The sequence below is a fragment of the Mytilus galloprovincialis genome, chromosome 1 (assembly GCF_965363235.1).
Source record: "Mytilus galloprovincialis chromosome 1, xbMytGall1.hap1.1, whole genome shotgun sequence".
Lineage (NCBI taxonomy): Eukaryota > Metazoa > Mollusca > Bivalvia > Mytilida > Mytilidae > Mytilus > Mytilus galloprovincialis.
The window spans coordinates 6,361,296-6,375,013 of record NC_134838.1 but is presented as its reverse complement, the minus strand read 5'-3'; the positions used below and the strand labels follow the sequence as shown (position 1 = coordinate 6,375,013).

Here is a 13,718-nt window from a genome sequence, read left to right as displayed (position 1 = left end):
ACTACTATATATTTTTTTATCAATCAGTATGTTCATAAATCAATATTTGTTATTCAGATATATTATTTATTAAACAAACAAACAAACATTATACGGATACATCATAAATTAAAAGCTTATATTTGATATTTTGAAGATAAAGTTATATTTATCGAATTAATTATTGTCAAAATATATAAAATAATGTTTAATTAAAGGAAATGGATCACTTAATAATAAATTATTAACATATTTTAAAAAATATTAGAGCACTGTTACGGAGCAAATCACAAATGTAAACATGGCGAAGAAAAAGCGAACACGTGCTGATGTTGAAAAGGAAGAAAAGGCTTCTCAAAAAGAAAATGATGTGCACTTACCCACCACAATATCTTCAGACGAGCCGCTGAAAAAAATTGTAATTTATTAGAAATTTAAAGTGTATTTGTCTTGATTACAAAAACATGATAGACAATATTTTGAAACCATGAAAATAGTATTTACGACTTCATGAGGGACAACCATTCAAATCAAGATTGTCCAATTCTGTATCTGTATTTCCCACTTCTAATTATTAGGATGGGTACATCAGATATTTCTTTTGGCTATTGTGTGACGGGTTCAAGTGGTTTGCGTACAAGTTAGTAGCGCTTACTGGGGACTTCTGATTTAAACACATCAGTTTTAGTGATGTACATGTACACTATTGAGTCTGAATCTTCGTCCATTTGCGCCCATTCAAGTTGGCTCCCATTCATGTTCGACCCCTTTCACTGTCACACTACACCTTTTATTGGTTTGTGTTTAAAAATTTGTAATGGTTTTGGTAAGTGTATTGCTAGATATATATTAGGTACGGAAAGTGATTTTTTTTAAATCAACTGATGTAAGAAAACTTTACCTCATTTTAAAGGCATTGTGAAGACATTTTCAAAACAGTTTCACTTTTATCAATACACATAATAACGAAGAAATAGCAAATTTTCAAAATGGTATTTTTTTACTATTCTGGAAAAACTGTTTCCTCTCTCTAAAAAATAATGAAATATTTTTTATTAATCATTTGGGTTATAGTTTTGTTTATATTGCTTCTTTTACATCTTGTTAGTCAATTTCAATCCTCCATATTAAGTTTTTTGGTCAAAATAGAAGCATAAACATGATAAAGCATGAAAATGTCAACCACCCTCATGACATTCTATCGTCCAAAGTCACATAACATGACAATACCTTTATATATTCCTTTTTTTCAGAGCATCAGTTGGTATATTGAAAATGTAAAGTAAAACTTTATAAACATTTGAATGTAAAGAAACAAAATATAAATATGAATATTACTCTTTATATACAAATGTATATATGTTTGTGTATAAAAAAGAATATGAGGTATGATTGCCAATGAGACAACTCTCCACAAGAGACCAAATGACACAGAAATTAACAACTATAGGTCACCGTAAGGCCTTCAGCAATGAGCAAAGCCCATACCGCATAGTCAGCTATAAAAGGCCCCAAAATGACAAATGTAAAACAATTCAAACGAGAACACTAACGGCCTAATTTATGTACAAAAAATGAATGAGAAACAAATATTTAACACATCAACAAACGACAACCCCTAAATTACAGGCTCCTGACTTTGGACAGGCACGTACATACAGAATGTGGCTGGGTTAAACATGTTAGCGGGTGCCCAATCCTCCCCCTGACCTGTGACAGTACAACATAAGAACAAACTATAAAAATCAGTTGTACCTTGAGAGACAAGAAAAGTTTTGAAAAATGTCATCTGTCTTTGTATGGTGATGATAGTTTTAGAATTTTCCCTTTTCATTAACATTCTATTTAATGAAATATTCTTATTCTTATATAAAATTGAGAATGGAAATGGGGAATGTGTCAAAGAGACAACAACCCGACCAAATAAAAAACAACAGCAGAGGGTCACCAACAGGTCTTCAATGTAGCGAGAAATTCCCGCACCCGGAGGCGTCCTTCAGCTGGCCCCTAAACAAATATATACATGTACTAGTCCAGTGATAATGAACGCCATACTAATTTCCAAATTGTACACAAGAAACTAAAATTAAAATAATACAAGACTAACAAAGGCCAGAGGCTCCTGACTTGGGACAGGCGCAAAAATGCGGCGGGGTTAAACATGTTTGTGAGATTTCAACCCTCCCCCTATACCTCTAACCAATGTAGTAAAGTAAAAGCATAACAATACGCACATTAAAATTCATGTAGCATGTACAATGTATAGTGAATGCTTATAAATAAAAATAAACAACAACCTTCTAACAATTATTCTACAGGACTAAAATACCTGTTGCACTGAAAAACATTTCAAATAATACAACATTATATTTATTCGAGAAATTTCAAACAAAATAATAATGTCAGATCACTGTAAATACTTGTATACATGTATAAATGTAAGGCTTAAATTAATATATTGTTTGTTTGCAGTTTACCGACCGACCCTTGAAAATCCTCCCGACTGTGAAAATTTTATTGCTTTAAATTTGAAGAAATTTTTTTTAATACTTCTATTGACGCGATCCGGAACTTTGGGTCCTTTCTGGAAATGATTTAAAGTCTGGGTCAATTACGCATTTCAAGTTCGGTTTTTCTTAGCTTCCTGTCAAGCGTTCATGTGACCATTTAATGATAAAGCACATGGAAATTGTTTACAGGCATCCATGAAGTCACGGAGGAGTACTTTACGCTGTCGTCTCGTGTCAATTTTAAGACAAATAACAAGCAAAAAAGTTTATTAGTAAACTGTTAATACAGATTCAGGCACATGTAATGATGTGTGATGATATCATTGACGATGATGCAGCGGATATTCATAACTGACACGATAACCATTCTGTCTCAAACAAATCGGGTACAGAATCTGTGGAGCCTGACTTTATGGAACCAATTTCAGTGGTTAAATAATTCGACAGCAGCTTGAAGTATGGCATATTTTCTACAAATCGTTGTGAAGACGACAAAGATGAAACCACTCCTCTGTGACTTAAATCTTCATGGATATCTGTAAACACGCCTGTACGGAGGAAGGGCTCATTTGAAATGTTAGATCATGCCAAATCAATAAGAAGCAACCCTAACTACACAAAGATGTAGAGAAAATGAATGGTTAGCTTGAAACATAAATATAATCTCTCTATATTAAATCTATCTTCGATTGCAATGAGTATGCTCCTTTAGGATAAGGGGGGCTGCCCCACTCATTGCAATTATTCTCTTTCTTACAATATTAAATATACCCAAACTGTGTGGCCTGTGTAAATTCAATTAAAAAATGTCCTAGGAGCTATTCTGCCAATTTTTTTTATGCATTTAAAACATTTCAGTACAGACCATTTACTTTAATGGGGTGCTATGGATTTCACCCCAAACTTTAGATTTCTTTGGTTTTCATTAAAGCCTGGCAAAAATATAACCTTATCACATATAATTAAATATTGTTAGAAATATGAAAACAGTCGAATGTATATCCTTTTTTTTTCAAGTTGCCTTTTTTTCAATTGAGGAAGATTTCAATGATTATTTTTTTTTTATTAAAAATACACTCTTTAATACATTGTCTTATAAATCTTCAATATCTACATTTTTCTGATGAAAATACTCTACTCATGAAAACATTCTAGTCAAGAAGCATACATGTCTGAATATATTTCTTTAAAACAGTTCTAGTCATAATGACATTCCTTGTTTATAAGTATTCCAGTATTTAATAATTATACCATATTTTATGTCATAAATTGGATAATGACACTAAGTTTCAGTTTTGGTTAAAAAGTTTTTTTATCTGAAAATGCCTGTTCATTTGATGTTGGTTTTCAGCATGTCCAGTGTTTGTTGTTTTAAAATGTGTTTTTTTTTCTTCACAAGAAACTTGGTTTAGTGTAACTGCTTGTTTAAACTGTATTTTGGCTGATAAAATAGAATATTTTTCCTACCTTCCGACCCTTCAGTCTGAAGGTACAGTTGGAAAACTGCAAACAAACATATTTTTAAGGTTGGCCTAAAGTTTTTTTATCTGAAATATCTGTATATCAGTTACAATATTTATACAGTGAAATCTGTAAACCAATCGATCTCATTCAGGACTGAAGTTCAAAATGCATTGAATGTGAATAGCATTCTAAATGAACTGCTGCTACTGCATGGATTCCTATGTATGTTTTTAGTTGAACTTGTTGAAAATACATATATTGATTGTTGTTAAACCACATTATGCAGTAACCTTACTATCTGGTGTGCAATGGCAAGTGGTTGAACTATCTTTAAATCGCAATAAACTGGCTGTATAATGCAAAAAAAACTATCACCGCTGATTTCCAATCAAAACTAAACCAAAAGTTGTCCATGCAAGGGAAATAACTCTGTATACACAAAAAGGAGGGTTATTTATAAAAAATAATTTTGATATGAAATAGATTTATGTATTGGACCTAATTATTTAATTAATATATTAAACTTAATAAAAAAGTACATTTTATGGCTGTATAACATTCCCTTGTATTTTTTTTTAAATGAATGTAACTTTCAAACCCTTGTTTGTACCTCAAATATTTCATTGTATTCCCAAAAATTATAATATACAGAATCATGAATATTCATATAATATCTATCAAAAGCAATTAGAACCTTCTGAGACTTAACAAGTTAATAGAAGACCGTAATTGGAGGTCACCCAAAGATTTTATTTTTACACACATCTGGGAACAATTATTTAGGGTAATTTGGAGTTATCTCCCATTGGTTTGCCATACCTATATATATTTTTGTCATGGTTTCTAAATAAAGTGAGATTCTGACAAGTTTTTTTGGGGGTCATTGTAAGTGTATTGCTATAAACATTTTTGGTATATAGATTTAAAAAATATCATATAATTCAACTGAAATTTGAATAAAAATTTGGTGTGAATGTGTACAAATGGTTTAGGGTGCTAACAGACTTCGGGGGAGAACATGTAGGGTGCAAACGTGTAGGGTGCATAAGTGTGTTGGGCGTGTACAAACCTGATACTATTGAGTCCTCCAGATTTTTCCAATCTGCTGCAATTCACAGAAAAATAGAGTTTTTGAACTGATCGGTGTTAGAACTATGAATGCTAAAAAAAAAAATATTCTGAGATGTTTCTGGACATTGAGTATCCAAAAAACAATCAATCAATCATAGACATTACACTGATATGTCACTTAAGATTAGTAAATATAAAAATATGAAGATGTGGCATGATTTCCAATGAGATAACTCTGATTTACCTTCAAGCAGTTTAAATAAATCTATCTCTTTATACACTAGTTTTGAAATTCATGTCAATTTTATCAACATGAAGGTGTTTTTTTTTTATAATAGCCATGATAACAGAATCACCATATTCTGGAGCTGACAATTGCAGATTTCTGTTTTTTTTCTTGTTCAGTTTCAGAAAACCATAAACATACTGATGTTTACTTTACCTCAACATTTAACAATCATTTAAGTCTGAAACAATAATGTTACCATATCAGAACAAAATATCTATATTGACCCTTTGACAATTAGTAGATTACAACTTTTCGTTTTTTGTAGAAAAAATGGATCAACAAAGAGAGGGTTCTTGTATTTTCTTCTAGAGGTGTATCTTACAGAGCAAGACATTTGATGAAGGATTTGAGAACTTTAATGCCACACTCAAAAGCAGGTATTATACACTTGTCTGTTATATTAATACCTTTATCATTGATGAACTTCTTATGCTATACTGTTTTGTTCTGTATCCATCTATCCTGAACATGTTGTGCTCTAACATGTCTAACACATTTTGTGAGCTTTGCTCGCAGTACCTTTAGATTTGAAGAATTTTGAAAAAATTTATTATTTTGGGTGACCAGCAAATCACCATTTTAGGTTTCCATTCATAGAGAATGTACAACATGTACAGATTATATATCATTGATCATGTGATATTTTTCTTAATTTAACATTTTTAAAGGAAAGAATACAAATACACAAACTAGTATTTGCCATTTCACAGCACCCAGAGTAAACGTAATACATTTTCAATTACAATCATTGTTTTCAAACATAAAATGAAAAGAAGTAAAAAATTGTTGAAATCAAGTATAAAATGATTTAATAATTCACATTTGATATTGAAGTCAATGAAATATGATGATGATATTAAGAATATATGTTATGACCCATTGTGTATTACTAACTGGACATGCAGATCTTCTGGACACTGTTTGCACAAAATACCTATCAAGAGTTAAGACCACATTGCAGCCTATTGCTTTGTAATTTGTATTATAATTTACATTTGTTTACTTTGTAGAAAGTAAAATGGACAAGAAAGACCAGTTGTTTGTTGTGAATGAGGTTTGTTTATTTAATTGAAATAATGTCCCCTGTGTAATAAGGTCCACTTTTCTAGTCTTTACAGACAGTCCACCACCACATTTGCATTAGCTGCAATCTTTTGAAATCCGCAAATCTCCGATGCAATAGTATTATAACTTTTATATATTATACGGTTAAACTGTCTATTTGAGTGTCTTTGACTATTGAATTTATCTGGGGTTGCAAGCTAAATCTTATTTTCTAGTTAGAACTGGGAGTTATAAAAATATAAGGGTTGGTGAGATGCAGGATATAATGAAATGCAGTGGTCTCATTGGCACTCATACCATATCTTCTTATGTCTATCTTTATCTGGTAAACCATTTTGAATCAAGAATTCTTGTAAAGCTTTGGTAACATGTGTTTTATACGTTTGTTAGATTCTGAATATAAAGAAAATTCATGGAAATTTTTTAATTTATTGATCTGACAAAGAAAAGAATTTTCCGAAACATTTAGATATGAAAATAAGTTGTGAAATTTTGATCTATAGAGATAAATGTCAGTTTTGTCAATTCCTACAAGAATTTGACACATTAACTGTCCCTTGTGTTGGACCAATGCACAAGCAATAAATTACCTCTTTTTCTGCCAATATAAAAGATGGGAAAAAATTCCTCTCATTATTTTTTTTCAGATCTGTGAAATGAAAAACTGCAATAAATGTATATTCTTTGAAGCAAAGAAAAGGAAAGATTTGTATATGTGGTATGTGTTTTATTGATAGTTTGACATTTTGTTCAGTTTTATAATATACTTTCAGAGTGAGTCCAATCAAATCAATTTGATTGCTGTATAATGGTTATGGTAAAAAAATAAAATCAGAATTGCCTTTAAAATGCACCCGTTGCAATAATTAAATAAGTAGGCACAATGAATCCCATCTTTTGCTTTTGTACAGTTATAAGTTATCATACTTGATCTTAAATTTTCCCTGAAATGATTAAGATAAAGAAAATCAGAAAATAAAAACAAATTTTGCCTTCAACAAGATACCATTACAGTAAACTATTATGAAGTTAGAATAACTTAATTTTCTTGGTTTCCTTTTTGAGTATAGTTTGGATTGAAAAGTATGCCCACATCAAAAAACCAAATTTATATCTAAGATATCAGAGGAGTGAAAATGCAGGATTTATTTCACATATGAAATTGTGGGGTTTTTTTTGCCAAAAAAAAATCAGGATATATATTGCAAAAAATGTAATATCTGCCAAATCTTCATATGAATGACTTTCAAATCTTTAAAGTTGCATAAAACTGTCATTTTTTATATAAATTGAGTTTTTACCATATCTGTATTTATCAAGTTGATTCCCTGATCAAAATATATTTTAGTATCGAAATTCAAGCTTAGATCATATTTTCTCCAATGTCTCTATTCCAGGATAGCCAATGCTCCCAGAGGACCCTCTGTAAAATTTTTAGTAGAAAATGGTTTGTATATATATCAAAATTTAATTGGAAATGTTACATTTTGTTGTTTTTGTTTTTTGAATATTAACAATAAGAAACATATATAATGGGTTTTCACAATAAGAATAAGTATATTTATTGTTCCAATTATTAACTACTATATAATTTGACACAGGAAATACATTCAAAAAGACTTTTCTTTGTAAGAATGTTTTTAGGGTTGTTTAAATAATTTATTTAAACATTGTTTTCTGCAGAATACTTTGTTTGGATAATTTCATGCAATTTAATATTCATGAATGAGACGAGACAAGACAAGACAATTTATTACAACTTAGGCACACGCATGGTGCTACAAGAGGATAACAATTATACATTAACAATTACATATATACTTATACATTTACAAGCAAGACACACAATAAATAGATAAGTGATATCATACAATAAAACTGAAATATATTTGGTTGATTTGTTTGCAAAATTCTTAATTACAACGTGGTTAGAAGTTATTGTAACATGCTATGAATTATGAAAATATTTGTTCAATATGTCTTAGAAACATGCACACTTTTGTTAGCACTGGCACGTTACAGTGTGATAATAGCCCAATAAATTTCAATTGGGAAGGATTTTTTGTGTTATATGTAGGTATATACCTTTCTCTTAAAGACATGCATTCAAAAAAGGTGCAAATGATTTTTTTTTTTGAATATTTCATGGGTCACAACACAGTGTGGTTATAGATGCTTATTTCTTCTAGGTAATTTAAATCGACTATTGATGTTTTAAGATTCTTATATTTGTATTACTTTGCCTGTTTGTGAGATTAAACTAGACTTTTTCTTTTACAGTACACACTATGTTAGAACTGAAAATGACTGGTAATTGTCTTAAAGGATCCAGACCACTTTTGTCCTTTGATAAGGTAAGAGATAATAACATTTGATTTAGGTTTAATCTGATGTTTTGTCTAGTCATATCATTTTATTTTTTAAATTGAGTGTTAGTCAGATTTGTGGGACTTATCACATGAAATTCAAGTTTTATAAAAAGGAAAAGCTTTCTTATCATATTTTTGATAGGATAGCCGAACGGAAAAACCAATACATCAATCAATCAATCATATTTTTGATTATTTCAAAAAAGTTACTTTTTAAGTAATTGAAAGTTAACAATGAAAATAAGTAGTACAGTTGTCTCATTTAAATGCAACTTTTTATTTACATTGCTACACATAAGATTTTTAGCAAGCCTACTTTCTTTTTAAGAAATGCTATGTTTTTGTTTAAAACAAATTATAAATTGTTTGAAATAAATCTGTGTTTTATCTTTTCAGACTTTTGATTCAGAACCACACTGGACTTTAATGAAAGAATTATTTACACAGGTATTATACATACAAATAAGCTATTCATTTCCAAGATTTTAAGGAATGAACTAAATGTCTCTCTCACTTTTCACCCTATACATAATAAGTTCTCTCCCATAGGGATCTATTTAAGTTATCTTTTGACTGTTATTCATGGGGGAAATGCACTTCTATTTTATTGACAGCTAGTGAAGTCTTTTGCCGACTAAATTTTCTTATGCAGTGTCTTGTCAGTTTTCAAGTGACGTCAGAATATGTTTATAGTGAAAATTGCATTATTGCAAAAGAAATGAAAGTTTTACACAGAATCATTTGCAGTTTACCTGTAAATTAAAACAAAAAAATCAGTTCCCTTGTCCCATTGAATCAATAGCTATTGTTCTCTGTCTAGTTTATTCATATTGACCTGTAAATTTCTTTTAAGAGAAATCCATCACCCATTGATTAATTTACCTGAAGAAAAAACTCATCTTCTAAATTAATCAAAATGCATGTATCATCTCACAAAACTGATTGTGACATTGTATTTATTCAATACCAATAATATATTTCCAATCTGTTCAATATAAACACTGATTTAAACACTACCTAAAATTTCATTTCTGACAAAATCTTTTGCATTGTTGCTATTGCAATTTGTTTTTCTGTGTCTAATATGTTCTCCTGTTTGTTTGTGTTGTGGTCCTGTGGTGTTGTGTTGTCGTTTCGGTGTTGTATTTAACTTTGCCATTAAAGTGCGAGGTTTGGCATGCCTTAAAACCAGGTTCAACCCACCACTTTTATTCCCCTTTAAAAGTGTCCTGTACCAAGTCAGGAAGATGGTCATTGTTATAATATTGTTCGTTTCTCTTTGTGTTGCATTTTAACGTTGAGTCGTTTGTGTTTTCTCTTATTTTTGAGATATTGAGATAAGATGTGGCACGGTACTTGTCTATCCCAAATTCATGTATTTGGTTTTCATGTTACATTTGTTATTCTCGTGGTGTTTTGTCTGATGATTGGTCTGTTTCTGTGTGTGTTGCGTTTCGGTGTTGTGTCGTTGTTCTCCTCTTATATTTAATGCGTTTCGCTCGGTTTTGGTTTGTTACCCCGATTTTGTTTTTTGTCCATGGATTTATGAGTTTTGAACAGCGGTATACTACTGTTGCCTTTATTTGACAAATAAAACTGGAAAATGACAAAGTTTAAATTTAGGCCTTTTTAACTGAATTCTATAACTAGACATACATAAGAAAAAAAGCAATCTGTCCTTGACCACATTTCCATGGTTCATTGGTTAATGTTTAATAAGTAGAGGTTGTGAGTTCAAACCACAGATGTACAGATGCACTCGACTCTAATCTTAATTGACTAGAATTGTCAGTTTCCCTACCGAAGGTCGCTAGATTTTTTCAGGCACTCCAGCTGCCTCCACCATTAAAAACTGGTCGCCAAGATATAGCCCAAAAGTGGCGCTTCAAACGTGAACAATCGATAAATGTTTAGTTTTTAACCGGATTTTTGTGACAAAAATGTCGGTTATTGATTTGGGGATGTATGGTGGGTGGCCGGGTGGTCGGGCGGGTGGCAACCAAATGTTGTCCATGCATTTACTCATGAACCGTTCAACCAAAGCTTTTCAAATTTTAATATGTTGTTACAGCCAACAAAATGAAGGTCAAGTTCAATAATGACGATTTTGACTTTTACCGTTCAGGAGTTATGGTTCTTGAAAGATTGAAAAATGGCATTTCAAGTTGTGTCCATGCATTTACGCATGAACTGTTCAACCAAAGCTTCCCAAATTTTAATATGTTGTTACTGATGACAAAATGGAGGTCAAGTTCAACAATGACGATTTTGACTTTTACTGTTCAGGAGTAATGGTTCTTGAAAGATTAAAAAATGGCATTTCCAGTCGTGTCCGTGCATTTACGCATGAACTGTTCAACCAAAGCTTCCTAAATTTTAATATGTTGTTACTGATGACAAAATGGAGGTCAAGTTCAATAATGACGATTTTGACTTTTACCGTTCAGGAGTTTAATGGTTCTTGAAAGATTGAAAAATAGCTTTTCCGGTCGTGTCCGTGCATTTACTCATGAACCATTCAACCTAAGCTTTTCAAATTGTAATATGTTGATACTAATGACAAAATGGAGGTCAAATTTGATATTGACGATTTTTACTTTCACTGTTCATCAGTTATGGTTCTTGTGATATTGGCAGGACACAAATAAATGTTAATAAATCCGGTTTGCTGTCGTTGTGACAGCCTCTTGTTGTGTTTTGGTCTGTTTTTCAATTACAATAGGTCAACTATGTTTGGTGTATGGAGTTCTTGTAAGGTGTACATGTGTGTCTGACAGGATTTATCTGACCTTGACATCATTGTCATGGATCATTATGTTAAGTTCATGTGAAACTTATAGTAGAACAAAAGTTTAAAGGGTTTTGTAAGAAATTATGCATTCTTGAAAATAATTACTTTCAATGATAAACTATGCTAGCTATGATGTGATTTTAAAGTGTCAAACTCTGAACTCAAGAAAAGGAATAGAAGTGCAAATCTTTATTTAGAATTTGTTTATTGTCTCTTAAAAAAACTCAATAGAAAAATTCAATGAAAATTTTCTTTCAGATCTTTTCAACGCCAAACTATCATCCTAAGAGTCAGCCATTTTATGACAATGTTTATACATTCTCCATACATGATAACAGGATATGGTTCAGAAACTATCAAATTTTAGAGGAAGATGGATCTTTGGCAGAAATAGGTAAGAAAATATTTTACTGTACATATCTGAATGACATTTTTTATCTCTCAGGATAATTGATAATGGCATTCAAAATCCATAATTTTTCTCCTTTTAAACTATATTTTAGTTTTAAGTGGTTCAGATATTGGTGTACCTGTTGATATTACCATATGAAAGTTATGTTATACAGAATTTTATTTTAAATCCTCTTTTATTCTACATGATCATTACTAAGTATTATCAGAGCTAAACACGGTTAATCATATTTTTCTGTAACTTTTTCTGTTTACCTATTCATCTAATAAAAAAAATAATAATGTACCTTAAAAATAATTATGTTTGATTTTCACACTTATTTTCAAATTTCAGGGCCTAGATTTGTTTTGAACCCCATAAGAATGTTTAGTGGAAGTTTTGGTGGTCCAACTCTGTATCAGAATCCTACATTTGTATCACCAAATGAGGTTTGTATATTTATTATATTATTTCCCCTCAATGAGGTGTGGGTATTTAGTGAGCCACATGTATTTGCATCTGTTTATATCACTGTTTCCATGTAATTTTAAATTGTGTACCCCTTTACCAACTATACATTGTTACCTAATATCATTTGTTTTAGAATCTTAACCTTGTACTGATTTTGAATGCTTCTATGAAATTCATGCATTCAACCACATCTTTGTAATAGAAGAGAAATTTGCACTACCATTCATAGTTCATATCATTGGGGGGATAAATGTTTTTTTGTAATGAAAAAACAGCATACATACAACACTAAAAAAAAACCACCATGTTGTTAAATTTACCTAGTATTTTTATGGCCCTGTAACTCCATATCCAGGCAGTAATTTGATTTATATAAATATATATTGGAACTTGTTCGCAAGATGTATTACTATATTATTACTATTTCTTTTTACAGTATAGAAGATCTTTGAAGCAGAAAGTTGCTATGAAATATATTGACAAACTGCATTCCAAACAAGCAAGAAAAGATAGATATTTACCCGACTCATATAAAATGGACCCTACTGATGAAGTGTTTGTAACAATAAGACCAGAGGATGCAAAAGGAGCAGACAAAAATACATTTTATAGGGTCACTTGAATAAAAATTCTCAAATGATTACATTGTTTTTGTGTCTGAACATTGAACTAAAGCACAATTGCCATGACTTTTGTAACTTTTTATCATCAAAGATGTGCATCTTCTTTGTAATTTAAGCTGAGGATAACAAGATATGTCTTGTATGTTATCTAAATAGGAATAAATCTGTCCAATTTTCAAACAGAATTATATCATATGAAAAAAAAATAAAAACAACAAACAATTTTGCTAGTTTTCAATCCAGATCCCTGGAACTTCACAAAATATTACTCACAAGTTAGAGCTGTGCACCTGGTACAATAGAGTTTGAGGAATTTAGGGAATTTAGTCATTTTTTATCAAAGTAAAACAAGAGTGTGTCCCCTGTACACAGATGCCCCACTCGCACTATCATTTTCTATGTTCAGTGGACCGTGAAATTGGGGTTTAACTCTAATTTGGCATTAAAATTAGAAAGATCATATTATAAGGAACATGTGTAATAAGTTTCAAGTTGATTGGACTTCAACTTCATCAAAAACTACCTTGACAAAAACTTTAACCTGAAACGGGACAGAGATGGACGAACAAACGGACGGATGAACAGATGCACAGACCAGAAAACATAAACAGTATGTCAACTTTAAAAACATGTCAGGTCCACTGGAAGACTACTTGAAATGTTTATGGTGATACACAGATTGAGTTCTTGTTTCT

The 13,718-nt window shown here is 30.9% G+C and overlaps 1 protein-coding gene across 1 annotated transcript; it reads left to right on the top strand.

The window, feature by feature from the left end:
• The first annotated feature begins 246 nt into the window (after window positions 1-246).
• LOC143064180 (ribosome biogenesis protein BRX1 homolog) lies at window positions 247-13,041 on the top strand. Its single transcript, XM_076236829.1, has 10 exons — window positions 247-397; window positions 5,579-5,690; window positions 6,324-6,367; window positions 7,026-7,096; window positions 7,776-7,825; window positions 8,659-8,732; window positions 9,144-9,194; window positions 11,797-11,932; window positions 12,284-12,378; window positions 12,837-13,041. The coding sequence occupies exons 1-10, from the start codon at window positions 281-283 to the stop codon at window positions 13,020-13,022; spliced, it is 936 nt and encodes a 311-aa protein (XP_076092944.1). The 5' UTR covers window positions 247-280; the 3' UTR covers window positions 13,023-13,041.
• Window positions 13,042-13,718: the final 677 nt, after the last annotated feature.